Source organism: Salvelinus namaycush, chromosome 15 (assembly GCF_016432855.1).
Source record: "Salvelinus namaycush isolate Seneca chromosome 15, SaNama_1.0, whole genome shotgun sequence".
In the NCBI taxonomy this organism is placed as follows: domain Eukaryota; kingdom Metazoa; phylum Chordata; class Actinopteri; order Salmoniformes; family Salmonidae; genus Salvelinus; species Salvelinus namaycush.
Window position 1 is genome coordinate 29,972,254 of NC_052321.1, and position 18,639 is coordinate 29,990,892.

Below are 18,639 nucleotides of genomic sequence, written 5' to 3' on the forward strand. Positions count from 1 at the left end.
TTGGCACCTATAACACTAGTATTTTCGGAACAAAAACTCTCACGGGATAACTAACACATGCTAACTTGGTCTTGTGCAAAGACTCTGCATCAAAACTCAGCAGAACAGCCAATGTCTTCTCCATTTCACCACGCTCTCCACCGGGTCTGCATCGCACCAAACGGCGGGCCTCACAGACACCAGGAATCTACCATTTCAGCTGATCTTCCGCAATACTTAATGCCACCCCATTATCACGCCTTTCAACAGCGCCCTGCTTCGAAGAGCAAAGCAAGTCACAGTTCTTGTCCCTAATCGCATGGTCCGGAGTGCCCTCTCCCTCTGGATGGAAGAAACACAATAAATCACTGTTGAGTTACTTTCACCAACTCAACAGTTCCAAACCTCTTTTTCCATCCAACCTGAAACCACATATGGATCAGCCAGAATACAAGTATCCATTCTCTCCACACTGGGCCGGAATCATCCTTGTCATCATCGGGACGAGGCTCCAACTCGGCGGTCTTCACCGCAGGTACTTCATCCTCACTCTCGTCACATTCAATTTCCTTCTGTAGCTCTTCCAAAAGTTCTGTATGGTCCTCTTTTCCATATTCACTCAAAACATGTTCCACTTTTCTCCTTGTCCACCATTTTCTCCCTCATCAGATCTTGCAGGCTTGTGCAATCACCCACTCCATATTTACTCATATGTTCCACTTTCCTCATTTTTTACCGGTCCTTTATCTTACAGGCCATCCAGCCCAAAGATGCCATTTTCTCTCCTTCTCTACATGATGCACTTCTCATTTCAAACTCGGCATTCAATTACACCATGATTCCTGCCTCGACTTGATTGGTTCTTTTTTCCCATTCCATCAGTTTACAGATAAGAAATTGTTGGATGCAACCAAATATGTGAATATGGCATTCAATCAAATACCCCTAAATGTGATGAAGGTATCTGCTATTGGATATTGTCCTTGAAAAATAATTCATTTTAAATTTCTACAGCATTGGCTGTGCTAGTTAGGTCAATAATATGGTATCCTACACTGTAACGGTAAAGAGAGTGTGCAAAGAGAAAACGAGGTGGTCTTGTCGTGGGCAGAGAATTCAATAAAATGCCCCCTTATGTGGGGGACTCAACTGCAGTAAAAGTTCCCCCCCTTGCGCACTTGAGAGGTATGGCGAAAATAAGTAATTGGGCCAAACCACTACTGCAAATGGTTTGATAAAATAACTATATTTGCAGATGACAACTAAATTAACAACATATTCTACAGAAAATGAAAGTATATCAAACATATGAATATATAAGTTAAACAAATTATGATCTAACATATGAATATGTAACTTAAACATAAATGATGTCGGCCTGTTTTCAAATGTGGAACGTTGCAGAGTATTGTTTTCATCCCCACGTAGTCATAAGTGGTATGATCCAATAGTATTGAACGCAAATCTGCTGGCTGTTTAGTTTTACTGAGAGCGAGTACCGGAACTGGACTTTTGTCGCACAATCTTACAACGGTTATATTTACACTTTCTGTCCGCGATTAATACAGTAGTTTAGTGGTCTGCGCCATGGCTTTGTACGGGTGTGTCGGAGCCATGGCTTTACCTAGCGAGCTTATCGTCCATATATTTTCATTCTTGTCCGACCGTGACAAGCTTCGGGCCTCGTCCGTGTGCTCTCGCTGGAGGGAGTGTCTGTTTTACCCATCGCTTTGGACGGAGCTGAAGTTGCGTGTCGGAGGTGGTGCAAACCGGGAAGGCTCTGGCTCCGAACAGACCCCAAGATTAGAATTTCTCATGAGGAACTTTGGCTCTTTCGTGCGGGAGCTACATCTCGAGGTTACCCCTGTGGACGGATATCTAAGCCCACTGAGCGGAGTGGAGGGCAGGATAGAACCTGTAGAACGCGACCCTCAATTGCTTGATCGCTGGAAAGACGCAATGATCACCTATTTGGAACAGGTGTTGTGTGTGCTCGGATGTATTCGAAACAACAGGTAGTTGGATAGTTACTACAATTATTCAATACATGTTTAAAGCAAATTGAGTCAGCAACTCCGTACATGTCAATTTGAGTGTTTGTTGGGTCGTAGTCAGCTAACGTTAAGTAACTAGCCTAGCTATAAACAAACTATCGTTACGTAATCGGGTCATGTCGTTACTCTAACGATTTCTGCTTAACGTTATACTGCTTGTGTGGTTTTCAGTCTGTTCAAGCTGTAATCTAACTACTTGGAAAAGGCATGTCAGTTTGAAGTCTGTTTTTCTGCTTGCTGTGCGAAGAATGTTGCAAGGAGTTTTTTAAATGACATTTGAACAACATTGCAGCAGTGGTGGTCATGCTCAGGGAATCTAGCTAGGCTCAACCACTGAGGTCAACAATGACATTGGCAGCATGCTGTCATTCAGGGTTGGGTGGGTTACTTTCTAAATGTAATCCGTTACTAGTTACCTGTCCAAAATAGTAATCAGTAACGTGACTTTTGGATTGCCCAAACTCGGTAACGTAATGTGATTACATTAAGTTACTTTTAGATGACTTCCCCTTAAGAGGCATAAGAAGAATGCAAAAATGTATGTTACCAATTGAACGATATCTATTGCAGGATAAATCAATGTTATAGTTTACATAGCTGGCCTTATATGGATGCTACATTTTACTTTATGGGTTGGTTATTTAGGCCTCTTCTAACCCATTGCTTTCTACTACATAATAATAATACGATTAAATTATATCTTTACATTAATAACCGAAGTTCAGTCATTCCAATAAATGTTATACTACGTGATCTTCAAGAATAGGATTTGGAGGTATAGATTAGCCAAGTTGTTTTACTTGAGCATAACCCCAAAACTAAGGATTTATTAGCCATCCCTACTGTTGTTTATGCTTTTGTTGTCATGGAGGATTGATTGGGCTCATTGATTCGAGTTGAAAAATAAATGCTGCGCTCATGGAACGGCATGCTTTGAGCACTATTGACAGTGCTGTTTACATTTGAAAAATGAATGCCATATGCTGCATTTGCTATAGGCCTATTGTTTACTTTTTTGTTTGACACTTTGATATATTCATAATATGCAGCTGTGTTAAGAGCAAATCCAGATGAAACAATAACAAAACGGTGGCCCCGCCTCTGTTTTTGGTAAAAAGCTGAGGGATGGGCCTGGAAAAATGAAACCACTCTCAGATTAATAGACAGAGCTATTGATGCAAGAACTGACCATCCATGATATCAAAATAGTTTTATCCAGCGTTTGTTTACATTTCCAATGTTTACAAACATTGGTGAAAAACAAGCTTATATTTTGTTGGGTTCTCATGGAGTGTGACAGATGAACTAAGCTCATGAGGCATTTAAGTTATATTCTTCAATAATCAATGGATATACACTACCGGTCAAAAGTTTTAGAACACCTACTCATTCAAGGTTTTTTTATTTTTACTATTTTCTACGTTGTAGAATAATAGGGAAGACATCAAAACTATGAAATAACACATGGAATCATGTAGTAACCAAAAAAGTGTCAAACAAAGCAGCCACCCTTAGCCTTGATAACAGCTTTGCACACTCTTGACATTCTCTCAACCAGCTTCACCTGGAATGCTTTTCCAACAGTCTTGAAGGAGTTCCCACATATGCTCAGAACTTGTTGGCTGATTTTCCTTCACTCTGCGGTCCAACTCATCCCAAACCATCTCAATTTGGTTGAGGGATTGTGGCAGCCAGATCATCTGATGCAGCGCTAAATCACTCTCCTCCTTGATCAAATAGCCCTTACACAGCCTGGAGGTGTGTTGGGTCATTGTCCTGTTGAAAAACAAATGATAGTCCCACTAAGCCCAAACCAGATGGGATGGCGTATCACTGCAGAATGCTGTGGTTTCCATGCTGGTTAAGTGTGCCTTGAATTCTAAATCGAACATTGACAGTATCACCAGCAAAGCACCATCACACCACTTCCTCCATGCTTTACATTGGGAAATACACATGCAGAGATCATCTGTTCAACCACACTGCATCTCACAAAGACACGGCAGTTAGAACCAACAAGCTCCAATTTGGACTTCAGAGCAAAGGACAAATTTCCACCAGTCTAATGTCCATTGTGTGTTTTTCTTGGCCCAAACAAGTCTCTTAGTCAGGATGCTCTCGATGGTGCAGCTGTAGAACCATCATAGCGCTTGATGGTTTTTGCGACTGCACTTGAAGAAACTTTCAAAGTTCTTGAAATGTTCTGTATTGACAGACCTTTATGTCTTGAAGTAATGATGGTCTGTCGTCGACCTGGTCTTTTACCAAATAGTGCTATCTTCTTTCTAACAACCCCCCCCCCATACTGTGTCACAACAAATTAAGAAGGAAAGAAATTCCACAAATTAACTTTTAAGAAGGCACATATGTTAATTGAAATGCAGTCCAGGTTGACTACCTCATGAAGTTGTTTGAGAGAATGCGGAAGTGTGTAAAGCTGTCAAGGTAAAGGGTGGCTACTTTGAAGAATCTCAAATATAAAATATATTTTGATTTGGTTAACACTCTTCTGGTTTCTACTAGGGATGCACGATATATTGGTAAGCATATCGGAATCGGCCGACATTAGCTAAAAATGCCAACATCGGCATTGGCCCGATGTCCAGTTTAACGTCGATGTGCAAAACCAATGTCAAAGCTGACATGCATACCTATATAACATAGGTGGATGACGTAATGACGCCACGAAAAATACAGCGTTACACGTGCAACACAGCATTCCTAACCTAGCCCACAATGTCTGCTGTGTGAATCTATTTTGAAGTTTCAAAGGAAGATAACAAAGGCTATATGCAACGTTTGTGATGCTATTTCCCGAGGAGAGGAGAAAGTGAAATCGTTCAATACCACAAACCTAATTAGTCATTTGAAAGTGCATCACCCCCAGACATTCAGCAACTACTTAGAACAAAAGCAGAAAAAAACTAGGCACACACTTCCAACAACTAAACAAGTTGAAGTCCAGCAGTCATTTGAAAGAGTAAGAACATTTCAGCGAGACAACTCAAAGGCAAAATCCATTAACGCCAAGATAATGGAATTCATTGCCCTTGACAATCAACCGTTCTCTGTCGTGGATGATGTTTGCTTTTGCCAACTGGTCGAGCACCTCGAGCCCCGGTGCACACTACCAAGTAGGCGCTATTTTTCAGATGTTGCCCTACTACAGTTAGTTTTGTTTAAACGCACATCCATGCTATTAGCTTCACGACTGACAGTTGGACCAGCTATGTCAGCCCCATGAGTGCGCTTAGTCTGACAGCATAGTGGGTCGACAAAGATTTCGTACTGAGAAAAGCTGTATTGCATGCTCAAGAATGTGCTGGTTCTCATACCGCTGCTGCCATTTCAATGGCATTTGAGAACATGTTTGAAACTTGGAAACATGAACACACTCCTAGCGCCATTTGAACAACTGACTCGAGAAATAAGCTCATCAACTGCATCTGCAGCAGACGTGATACCATCTGTCATGTCATTGAAACGCCTGCTCAACAAAACTGCCAACACAGACCGCGGGGTTAAAACGTGCAAAAGTACTCTACTAGAGGCTGTGAACAAGCTTTTCGGTGGCATTCTCTCTGAGCCTCTTTACTGTGTCGCCACCATGCTCTGTGCTAGGTACAAGGACCGCTACTTTGTTAACAGGCATTCTCTCTGAGCCTCTTTACTGTGTCGCCACCATGCTTGATGCTAGGTACAAGGACCGCTACTTCGTTAACAGACATTCTCTCTGAGCCTCTTTACTGTGTCGCCACCATGCTCGATGCTAGGTACAAGGACCGCTACTTCGTAAACAGGCATTCTCTTTGAGCCTCTTTACTGTGTCGCCACCATGCTCGATGCTAGGTACAAGGACCGCTACTTCGATGCAGACAAGAAACGGGGTTTACGTGAAATGTTAGACACAGCTGGACAAGATGGAAAAGAGGTTGAGAATATAACGACTGAACAAATGAACAACGAAATGGCACAGCAATAAATGAAATAGGTTTTGATTATGGTTTACTGGTAATGGGGACATGCGTATATGCCAACAAAATAACTTATTTGTGTGTGTTTTCAACAATTTAACTGTACAAGAATGCTTAAAATGGCGCCAAAATTTAATATCGTTTATCGGTATCGGGTGTTTTGGCAAGGAAAATATCGTTATCGGAATGTCATATTGGTGCATCCCTAGTTAATACATGATTCCACATGTGTTATTTCATAGTTTTGATGTCTTCACTATTATTCTACAATGTAGAAAATAGTAAAAATAAAGAAAAACCCTTAAATGAGTAGGTGTTTTAAAACTTTGACGTGTTTGTGTGTCATACTACCGTTCAAAAGTTTGGGGTCACTTAGAAATGTCCTTGTTTTTGGACAAAAAATTGTCCATTTAAAATAACATCAAATTGATCAGAAATACATTGTTAATGTTGTAAATGACTATTGTAGCTGGAAACGGCTGATAGGCATACAGAGTAGAGGTCGACCGATTAATTCAGGCCGATTTTCAAGTTTTCATAACAATCGTTTTTTTTGGATTAGTTAAACCGATTTTGCAGATTTTTTTTTTCTTTTTTTAAATGTTTTCTTTGTTTAAAAAAAACTTACTTGATACATTTTTTACCCCTTTTATTTAATTAGGCAAGTCAGTTAAGAACTCATTCTTGTTTTCAATGACGGCCTAGGAACGGTGGGTTAACTGCCTTGTTCAGGGGCAGAACGACAGATTTTTACCTTGTCAGCTCGAGGATTTGTTTTTGCAACCTTCCGGTTACTAGTCCAACGCTCTAACCACCTGCCTTACATTGCACTCCACGAGGAGCCTGCGTGGCAGGCTGACTACCTGTTACGTGAGGGCAGCAAGAAGCCAAGGTAAGTTGCTAGCTAGCATTAAACTTATCTTATAAAAAAACAATCTTAACCTAATCACTAGTTAAACTAGTAAATCATCAACCATGTGTAGTTATCTAGCATGTCCTGCGTTGCATATAATCGATGTGGTGCCTGTTAATTTCTCATTGAATCACAGCCTACTTCGACAAACGGGTGATTTAACAAGCGCATTTGCGAAAAAAGAACTGTCGTTGCACCAATGTACCTAACCATAAACATCAATGCCTTTCTTTATCCGTTTGACAGCAGCTCTTCGCAATGCTTCAAGCATTGCGCTGTTTATGACTTCAAGCCTATCAACTCCCGAGATTAGGCTGGTGTAACCGATGTGAAATGGCTGGCTAGTTAGTGGGGTGCGCGCTAATAGCGTTTCAATCGGTGACGTCACTCGCTCTGAGACTTGGAGTAGTTGTTCCCCTTGCTCTGCATGGGTAACGCTGCTTCGAGTGTGGCTGTTGTCGATGTGTTCCTGGTTCGAGCCCAGGTAGGGGCGAGGAGAGGGACGGAAGCTATATTGTTACACTGGCAATACTAAAGTGCCTATAAGAACATCCAATAGTCAAAGGTATATGAAATACAAATCATATAGAGAGAAATAGTCCTATAATAACTACAACCTAAATCTTCTTAACTGGGAATATTGAAGACTCGTGTTAAAAGGAACCACCAGCTTTCATATGTTCTCATGTTCTGAGCAAGGAACTTAAACGTTAGCTTTCTTACATGGCACATATTGCACTTTTACTTCTCCAACACTTTTTTTTTGCATTATTTAAACCAAATTCAACATGTTTCATTATTTATTTCAGGCTAAATTGATTTTATTGATGTATCAAGTTAAAATAAGTGTTCATTCAGTATTGTTGTAATTGTCATTATTACAAATTTAAAAAATTGGCTGATTAATCGGTATCGGCTTTTTTTGGTCCTCCAATAATCGGTATCGGCGTTGAAAAATGATAATCGGTCGACCTCTAATACAGAGGCCCATTATCAGCAACCATCACTCCTGTGTTCCAATGGCACGTTGTGTTAGCAAATCCAAGTTTATAATTTTAAAAGGCTAATTGATCGTTAGAAAACCCTTTTGCAATTGTTAGCACAGCTGAAACTGTTGTGCTGATTAAAGGCCTTTAGACTATATGAGCATCAGCATTTGTGGGTTCGATTACAGGCTCAAAATGGACAAACAAAAACTTTCTTCTGAAACTCGTCAGTCTATTCTTGTTCTGAGAAATTAAGGTTATTTAATGTGAGACATTGCCAAGAAACTGAAGATCTCGTACAACGCTGTGTACTACTCCCTTCACAGAACAGCGCAAACTGGCTCTAACCAGAATAGAAAGAGTGGGAGGCCCCGGTGCACAACTGAGTAAGAGGACAAGTACATTAGAGTATTTCTCAAACTAGACAGACGCCTCAAGTCCTCAACTGGCAACTTCATTCAATAGTACCCTGCAAAACACCAGTCTCAACATCAACAGTGAAGAGGTGACTCCGGGATGCTGGCCTTCTAGTCAGAGTTGCAAAGAAAAAGCCATATCTTAGACTGCCAATAAAATTATGATTAAGATGGGCAAAAGAACACACACTGGACAGAATAACTCGGCCTAGAAGGCCAGCATCCCGGAGTCACCTCTTCACTGTTGACATTGAGACAGGTTCATTAAATAATACCGGCAAAACACCAGTCAGTTGGAGACTTGTGAGGCGTCTGTTTCTCAAACTACACACTCTAATGTACTTGTCTATTTTTCAGACGCCTCACAAGTGTGATTGATGTGAATCACACTGCTGCTATGTAGATATCAATAAGTGATATCTTTATCGTTGTAGACTACACCTGCTGTCATCCTCACCTCCAAGCATTTATTCAAGTTGGATGATCTTTGGATGCCGATAGCAGTCACATCATTGGAAGACGTAGCTTGGACTGTAGCCTACAAACGTATATTCCTGCTGTTTTCCCGCGATCCATCAAACACATTTGGTTTGTCATCATAGTGGTCTCTGACTTATGGTCAGACTCGCACACGTTGAATACATTTAAACTTGCACCCTTTTCAATGCTGATTTGAATGTCATTGAGAACAGAAGTGTCCGATTTTTTTATTTTATTTTTCCCGCAAACATCCTTTCTGAATTCAAAAGTAATCCTTAATGTAATCCTTAAAGTAATCTAGTTTTTTCAAAAGTATCTGTAACCAGATTACAATATTTTTGCTGGAAACGGATGGCAGTTCGTTTTTTCGTAGTCACTTACATGTAATGGACTACATGTAATCCGTTACTCCCCAACCCTGGTGATATGCAACTCTGTCTTTTCGAACGTGTACTTTCAATATGCTAATATCTTTTGGACACATTTGTGTCCTGAAAAGTTACACTTGCACTGCTGCAGAGATGGCTTAAAGGTGTCTTGAGGCATTTCTTTGTTGATAAGTAATTCCAGTGTTCATTCAATTACAACACACTTGTTTGAGATATTTAGTGGCACAATCAAAGGCGGGAAGCTGGGTTTGTGGTAGTGGACCAAACTCCGTTCAATGGTGAAGGAAGTCACCATGGAGTGGAATTTAGTCCGCTAGGTTTGTGGTGGACACCAGTGTGTGATGTTGAAAGGTATTTATTGTCAGAGGCCTTCTGGCAAATTGGTGAGGACATGTATACTGTTTGATTGTGTTTGTTCTAATTGTGGTCTGCAACATACTATCACTGACCTCCACTATGGCTGATTTGTGTCCGGTTTTGACTAAAGCTCATATCTCTCTCTCCCCGCCCCCCACCCACCTCTCTCGGCCCTCTCTCACTCACTCATTCACTCACTCACACACACACACACCCTCTCTCTCGGCCCTCTCTCACTCATTCACACACACACCCTCTCTCTCGGCCCTTTCTCTCTCCCTCCCTCTCTCAGAAATCTCCAGAAGCTGAGTCTGTATGGGGATACCTGCATTCTTCAGGATGAGGGCATTCTGGACAGTGCCGATCTCCAGCAGGTTGACCAAGGAGGCAAGAAAATCAAAGAGTGAGTAGCTTTTAGGCAAGGCTACATCTTGCCCAGGGCAACAAAAGGGCATACAGCAGGGCTCTACACTTTTTTTACCAGGAACATTTTTGCGCCTAAATTGAAAAATGTCAGCACACAAAGAAATTTAAGAACACAATGAAAATGATTTGAGTTAATAAAGCTAGGATCCTGATTTTTCTTCGAGGTCGCACAGCAAAATACTTAGGTTCACAATCATTCAAAATCACAGTACAAACTGTCATCAGTTGAAATTCTGCCTCATATAATTACATAGAACACACAGGTCATTTTAATAGGATCTCTGGTCTGCCCATACAGTTTTTTTTAATGTATTCATTGTCAGTGAGTAGGCCTTTATTTGCAGAAATGGAACAGAACAAATGTCTAAAGTTTTCAAACTTTCTTTCTGTGTTTTCCTCTGGGCCGGGGTAGGATCCAACAGCTGTTAGTGGAGGTTCTGTCTAACAGCAGGAAGATAAAGTGGCTGTCGTCCGCCTTCATGCTGGGCGTGGTGACCCCATGCTCCCTGGCCTCTCTGTCCAACCACAGCGCAGGCTCCCTGGAGCACCTCGGCTTGCTGGACAACCAGCTGCCTTGCCTGGTCTCCCCTGTGGAGCTGGAGCGGCTGGTCCACCTGCGTTCCCTGGCCCTCAACTTCTGTGACTTCACCTCTGAGTTGAGCCACCTACTGGCTGGTGGAGACCGTGCTCCGCTACACCGCCTCTCCCTGATGCTCAACGGTGCTGCTCTGGAGGCTAAGCCGCTCGATGGCACCGCCAGTGAGGACGACTGGAAGGCCCTGGTCGAACGCAGCGCTAACCTGCGGGTCTACGTGATGGCACTGGATGTGTGCAGCCAGGACCTGCTGAGGGTGCTAAAACCAAGCCTTCCCCTGGAGAGGATCCACCTGGACAGCTACTCCACCTTGGTCACAGACGGAACCCTGGAGCTCATTGCCCAGCAGTACAACAAGACCCTGAGCCACTTCGTCCTGATGAGGGATGACACCGGCTTCCCTGACCTTGGCATCAACCGAAACGAGGACCCGCTGGTCCTACTGGCCTGGCGCTGCGTACACCTCTCTGTATTGGTCATCCACGGTGAGCCTGGCCCAGATGTTAGCATTACATAGCTCACCACTCTTTTAGTGTAGCCTAACATTTTAATGGGAATTATTGATTTCCAGTGGCATGGGTTCTATAAGATTTTCTGATAGAAATATTTATTACTGGTTATTTCTGGGAGTAATGTTATGTGCAGCGGCAGGTAGCCTAGTGGTTAGAGCGTTGGACTAATAACTGAAAGGTTGCTAGATCGAATCCCCGAGCTGACAAGGTCAAAATATGCCGTTCTGCCCCTGAACAAGGCAGTTAACCCACTGTTCTTAGGCCGTCATTGAAAATACGAATTTGTTCTTAACTGACTTGCCTAGTTAAATAAAGGTAAAATAAAATGTCTAGTACGGCTGACCCCATTTAGTCGACTGGTTGATTGATTGTTTTGGGCGATAGGCTGTTGGTCGACCGAGTAGCAACAACAACAACAAAAATCATGGTGTACAAGACATCTGTCTGAGTGGACTGATCCATTGTGGAAGCCGTGGGGATGACACAGTCCAGCAGTCTAAGAAATGTGCTACTGAAACTGTATATGGTTATATTATGTAAGAACAATGGTGCAACACAAATCAAACATTTTTAACAACTGCGCCCTCTCACACTTTGGAATGTAGTCACTGTCCGCAGTTCTGAAACACATCAGTACACTGTTGAATTGGCGCCTTTTACTAGACCATGTTGCTAAGTGCGTAATAGTTAACCAGCATGGTGTTGAGAACAATGCGGTGGAGGCAGCAGCGAAGTTAGGAGAGATGAGAAAACAGACTTTGCCTTAATTGTCCAAGAAAATTGTGCCTGACTTTATAAATCATCCATAAGCCTCCCAACTGGTGCAGCGGTCTAAGGCACTGCATTGCTGTGCTTGAAGCGTCACTACAGACCCTGATTCGATCCCAGGCTGTCACAACCGGCTGTGCCCGGGAGTCCCACAGGGCGGCGCACAATTGGCCCTTTTTCCTTGATCTCCTTCTTATTGTTATTATTATGATCATAAGTAATTTCATTCTCATTAGTTGGCTTAGTAGAGCAGCCTTGTATATCCACTATTGAGCTGTAGGTCTAAGAGCACATCCTGTCTAGTATAAATATCGTAACTTGGGCCTATATTTCAGTTCTTACAGGGCATTCGGAAAGTGTTCAGACCTCTTGACTTTTTCCACATTTTGTTACGTTACAGCCTTATTCTGAAATGGATTCAATAAAACATTTTCCTCATCAAGCTACACACTACCCCATAATGAAAAGTGAAAACAGGTTTTTAGAAGTGTTTGCAAATGTATAAAAAATTTAAAAACAGATGGCTTATCTACATAATTATTCAGACCCTTTGCTATGAGACTCGAAATTGAGCTCCGCTGTCAACTGTGGGACCTTTATATAAACAGGTGTGTGACAAAGGGTCTGAATACTTATGTAAATAAGGTATTTTGTTTGTTTTTTTGGGGGGGGGGAAACATTTCTAAGAACCTGTTTTCGCTTTGTCTTTTTGGGGTATTGTGAGTAGACTCCCGAGCAAATGTTTTTATTTAATCAATTTTATAATACGACTAACGTAACGGGGGGATAAAGTCAAGGGCACTATTAATAGGCTACTGCATGAATCAATAATTTATTAATTCATGTCATCACAGTCATTCATGATTTGAAATGCATTCAAGCATTTAAGTTAAGAATTTTCAACCAACTCTCTGGTCCACTTATAATGTATTTAGTGTAGTTTACATTGTTCCAAACGGTCAGAGAAATGATATTGTAATCTAACAGCACTTGTTTGGGACACATAATATGCACGCAGCACTTGCTCCTTACCTCATTTTTCTTGATCTTCAGTATTTTCCACAACTAGTCAAATTTATTCCACACATCTGACTTCCCCTTTACCAGTAAGCAACAAGTAAACATTATCCCGTTTCGAGTTTACCTGTCAGTCCTCTGCATCCAATTTGCTGTCACGTGTTACTGTGTTCAGAGTTTCTAACCAATTTATTGATGTTATTATGATATGCTGTAGGTCAGGCCCTATTGGTTACGTAAAGAGAGCAAGGGTTGAGGGAATAGGGAATATTTAGGGATTAGGGATTTCGGTAACACAATTTTTCATTCAGATGGCAAATTATGTTGCAGCTTCTGCAACACGGACAGCGCGATACACTGTTGATGTTCTGTGGTGTCGATGCAGCAGTGAGGAGAGCGAGACAACGGGAGCTAGTCAGTCACTCGCTGTCTTTTTAAAAATAATTATTTATTTATTTTTTACACAGCGCGGCATGTCTGAGCCAGGTCCGGCACAATCAAATCAATTGCGGTCAAACTCCCTCTAGTCATTTGTGTCTTAATTATTTCAACAAATGGTTTGCTTAAAACATCAGACAAGCTCAGTGCATATAGTTGATTTGATTAAAACTCATAGGATGTGTCAGTATATGGAAAAATACATGTTTTAAAACTGACCTATCGATTGGTTGAAAGAACAGTATCTTGGTCGACTAATAAAAATTAGGGGACAGCCCTAATGTCTTGTGTGTGTATTATAGAGGTCATATTGGCAGCATGTTGATATGTATAGCACAGATCAAATGGAGTTGTTTTACATTCAGTATCCAGTATGTTCTTTCTACAGTGGCGTTCAATGTGATTCTCCTCTGTCTGAACACTACAGGCTACACTGTGTGGTCCCACAACCTGGTGGCCATCTCCCGTCTGCGTGGCTCCAGCCTCAAGGTCCTGGCTGTGTCCGAGGAGAGCATTGACTTCGACCCAGACCAGAGGGTCTTCATGGAGGGTGACCCCGTCCACAACCTGGTGAAGGAGGTGTCGCTGGGCCTGGGGCGTGTCTGGCACCCTTCTATGGACTCCAACCTGGTCCTCAGCGAGCCCACCCAGCACTTCCACAGGGAGATGCAGAGCTTCAGCTTGGGCATGTAGGCTAGAGCTGCAGCCGCCAGACCCGGGCAGCCATCTGGGTCGTGTTCATTAGGCGTCAAACAAAAGAAAACAAGACCTAAACAGGAGGGACCCCACTTCACCAATAAGCAACGCAAATTTTCTGTTACAAAACGTTTTCCATTGAATGACCTAATGAATACAACCCTGGTCTGGTCTTGACTGCTGCACATGCTCAGTGTTTGTCTTGGGACCTATAAGGTGGTTAGATCATCATCTCATTTACATACGTTTATCTTTTAATTGTGTTTATTTTCTTCTCTGTAGCATGAACTTATCCTTTGTGCCGTGTTTATCAGTATTAGCTCTATATTTATATCTATCTATATATATCCTGCTTATGATTAGGAGAGTATAGTCGAATATTTGTTTAGTAGCTAAATGAGCGATTGGTGTTGCAAGGAGGCTTTTCTACACAGCTAGCTTAGTTAGTTGTATTGCAAGTTTTCTTTTATGCTTTTTGTTTTGTCTGTCAGCAAGTGCTGAGTTAAGCGGTTAATCCACCTTGGCTTTTTGCAATGATGGAATCCTGTGTACTTGTTCGTGCACATTTTTTTTTAAATGGGAGATTAGTCTTGTAGTCTTCCGGCAGAGGGAGGGACCGTGCTGATGGAGTGTGTGGTTAGGCCCCCCCCCCCCCCCCCAGCCCAGCAAGATCCTGTCTGCTCTTTACTTTTGTGTTTTGGAGATGATATTGTTGCTATGTTACGGGACTAAGATCCTGCTGGTTCTTCTCAACCCAGAGGTGGGATATGATAGGTTTCCACACTGAGTTTCCTACGTTCTGCTGCAGTACTTAAGTCAGGGGTTAGCGTTGCGAGTCGTACGCTGCAGTTTGCTCTCAGAAAAATCCTCTCAGGTGGGCAAAACATGATTATATGAAGATGATGAGGATGTATATACTATGAAACAATCAGCTAGTCTGTCGGTCTAATGCAGTTTTCTTCACATTTGCCTTGGAAAACCCCTTGTTTTCTAGTATCAGTAGTTTTTGCCATCCAATCTGCCCCTTTTACCATGTGGGGTAAACAAACTTAGTCGTACATTTGTTTTAAGATTAAGGTGTTTAAACAATGGCCAAAAGCTACTCCTTGCACATGTTTCTCTTGTTCACAGCTATGTTGGCTGACTCCAGGGCCACAGTGTTTCACCAGCTGAACGTTGGATGGAGGGAAGCATTTGCTTGCTTGCTTCCAAATCTCAGGATTTTTGCACTTTCAGTAAATGTGTCCATTTTGAAGGCTTTCTTTTAATATAAAGCTTTCTGTTGATCTGCGGGCCAGTGTGCGTGGTGGTGTGACTGGATACTAATACTGTGGGAAGAGCTCTTCCAACACTACGCATACCAGAGGTTGTTGGTTTTATTTTTCTAGACACGCCTTCTCGTTTCCTCTTAACTTTTAAAAAGGTTAACATCCTCGATGTGCGTCTGTGAAAATACTTTTAATGGCGTTTTCTATCGTGTATTTGACGTTTTAGAGCTCAGAGTAGTAGAGGGAATCTGAGGTTGATTGCTCAGTGGTAGAATGTAAATATGAAGCTAACAACCTTTTTAATGTGTAAAGTTGTCTGCTATCCAGAATTCCCCTTATATCTTTTTTTGTTGCTTGTAAAGCTTCGGGAGCCAGTCTTGACTGATAACGCAGTAGTGTGTGGGGCTTTGAATAGGTGACCTGTGGTTGTTCTGTGCTGCTGAGATGTTGGAACATTCTGGAAAAGAGGAGTGTAGGTTTCTCTTGTTCTTGTGTGATTTGTGAAGCTGTCGGTCGGCTATTACTATTTGTAGTGTTCCTCCGTGCCCATAACTTTCATTGGTACTACCAAAGCCAGCCATTTTAGTCAAGGAAGAGAAACACAGTATGCAAAGTTCTGTATATTGAGGGAACAATAAGTTTGCCTAGAAACAGCTGGCATCGGATGGCAAGGTGTGTGTGATCCATGGTTCAAACAATGTAACGATCAGCCTATGGGATCCACTACTAACCTGTTTAGTTGTGGCAGTAAGATATGAGCCTGCATGCAAGGTTCCACTTGGGTTAAACTTACGAGTCTATCGACGGTTGATGCATGAGAAGTGATAAAGGAATATTGAAATTATATACATGTTAACAGAGGGATTCTTACGTTTTTTTTGTTTTTAGTACCACACCAAAAAGGATGTAGATAATATTCTATATTTGGAGTTAACTTGTTTATGCTGAACAGGGGTAGTGTAAGACCTTGTTAGAATATGACAAATGCCAGTCAATTGTTACAATGTGTAAAACATCCTAATGCTGTGCCTAAATCCAGTGTAGCTTTTTTTTTGTGTGTGTTCAGTTCTAGTACAGCATTTCACTACCGTTAAAGCATTTCTGCATTTTTTTGTTGTTGTGGGGGCTGGTTGTGTGTGTAAAGTTTCAGAAGTGCATACATCAAAGAAGGGGGTGTATGGTGTGCTTGAAGCAAAGCATGGTGTACCTCTTTCTCACCCGTGAGCAGGAAACAACCTTTCCATGAGGTGTTCCATACCTAAAAAATAAATGATGAAAGTTAGGAAGAATCTTTTTCCCAACAAGTCACTGGTTTCAACAAAACGGTCTGTCAGCGTGTCTGCATCAGCTGCCAAAGATAACTGTATGAAACGACCCTTATGAAGTGCCAACGTGCTGGCATAGGGCAGGGCCAATGGCTGATCAGCCAAAATGTACTACTATGACTGCTCCTCCACAAATACTACTAGAAATATACCTACTGAATATGGGGTGAAGTTGGACCACATGTGGTGCACAGCTGTGCTGTGGCTTGGTCAACAACAGAGCTCTCGCTCACCAGTTTCATTGTGAAAAGTGAATGTCATTTAAGTATAGATAAAATCAAGTTTGGTTGATTCTTTCAGCCCTGTACGCTGCTATGAGACGTGTCAGGAACATTCCACTGGGGAGTTAAAAACCAACAGAAAATGGCCAAATGTCTGTATAAAAGGATTTTTTTTTTATTTAAATGTTTTTTTTTAGGGGTAATTGGATCCAGTAAATGATGCACAATTGGTCTTTGCTGAAAAAATTGTTTGATGTGTGAAGTCATATAGAAGTGGTTGTGCAGCCCAGTCTCACTTTGCATGTTAACAGGCATAGCAGTGGAGGTATTTTATTTTTATATTCTGGAGAAAAGTTATTACAGTTTACAAATCGGTTGGATCCCATTTTTTATTTTATTTTCTTGACATTTTATATGCCATCACAATCCACATCTCTCTTGTAGAAAAGGAGGAAGCTATATAGCGACAGTGAGCTGCTTGAGGGCAGGTCCATCAGAGTTAACTGTTACCTGTAGAACCTCATTGTGCTGCGAAAGCTACAGCTAAATGACCTCGTACCAGCCTTATTAAGAGCGTAAATGCTTGAAGAGACCTGAGTGAGGATTCTGTTTTGTTTTATTCCATTATTAAAAACCTGCACCACTATCATACCACAGTTCACTGTTGTGGGGGTCAGGAGGGAGGTGAGCTTAAAACATGTCACATCTCTTAATGGCTTGCTTGCATTACAGCCAAGTCAAACGCATATAATCCAGTGGCTTTTATTTTTCTGTCACTTACAAATGGAAATAACAATGTGATTGTTTTAAGATCTTGATTCTTTGGAAGCGAAACTCTGTTTCAAAGGCTACCGTGGGTTACAGACATGGTCTCTATGAGACTGGCCAGCAGGCCCCAGTTTTAAGTGGTATGAATGTTGTGCATTTGTTTAAAATCAGGATATTTTAATGCAAAATAAGTCATATAAGTGGCCATGGGGCACTAGCAGTGCGAACACCTAGGCTGTGTCCTTATAAGCTTCCGGGGAAGAAAATAACTGCGTATTTGTATATATCAATACATAATGTATACTCTTATGCAACATATTTCCGGGGTTCTATTTATGAACGTTTAAGCTTTAAGATGGTTTTACCATTTTTGCTAAATGTTTAAATATTTGGACAGCTGTTATGTCAACTATGTCTCAAGTGAGCGCATTGGATATGTACAGTACATCTGCAAATGGGAAATCCACTGGTGCAGGTGTGAAAATGCCAAGTGTAGAGAATTTTGATTTGAAAAAGTGATGCAAGATAGCTAAAGAAGGAAAAGCCTAAGTGACATATTGGGTAAACCAGCTGAATGTTGAATGGTTCTTTTTTAAACCAGTGAATAAAAGCATTACAAAAGACAAACATGGGCTTTGTTATTCATGTTGGCTTAATTTGAATTACAATAATCCTGTGCTGATCCTAGTTTATGGCAGTGCTTTACCTTTGGTGTAATTGTACCTCCCATTAACCCAGTGTACAGTTGAAGTCGGAGGTTTACATACACTTAGGTTGGAGTCATTAACTCGTTTTTTAACCACTCCACAAATTGTTTACAAACTATAGTTTTGGCAAGTCGGTTAGGACATCTACTTTGTGCATGACACAAGTAATTTTTCCAACAATTGTTTGGAAAGGTTTACATACACTAAGTTGACTGTGCCTTTAAACAGCTTGGAAAATTCCAGAAAATTGTCATGGATTTAGAAGCTTCTGATAGGCTAATTGACATCATTTGAGTCAATTGGAGGTGTACCTGTGGATGTATTTCAAGGCCTACCTTCAAACTCAGTGC

General features: G+C 41.5%; 1 protein-coding gene across 1 annotated transcript; it reads left to right on the plus strand.

Annotated features, from left to right (window-relative positions):
- The first annotated feature begins 1,483 nt into the window (after positions 1-1,483).
- Positions 1,484-17,930, plus strand: LOC120060415 (F-box only protein 33-like). The gene is made up of 4 exons (XM_039009720.1): positions 1,484-1,994; positions 9,841-9,951; positions 10,387-11,054; positions 13,732-17,930. The coding sequence occupies exons 1-4, from the start codon at positions 1,567-1,569 to the stop codon at positions 13,995-13,997; spliced, it is 1,473 nt and encodes a 490-aa protein (XP_038865648.1). The 5' UTR covers positions 1,484-1,566; the 3' UTR covers positions 13,998-17,930.
- Positions 17,931-18,639: the final 709 nt, after the last annotated feature.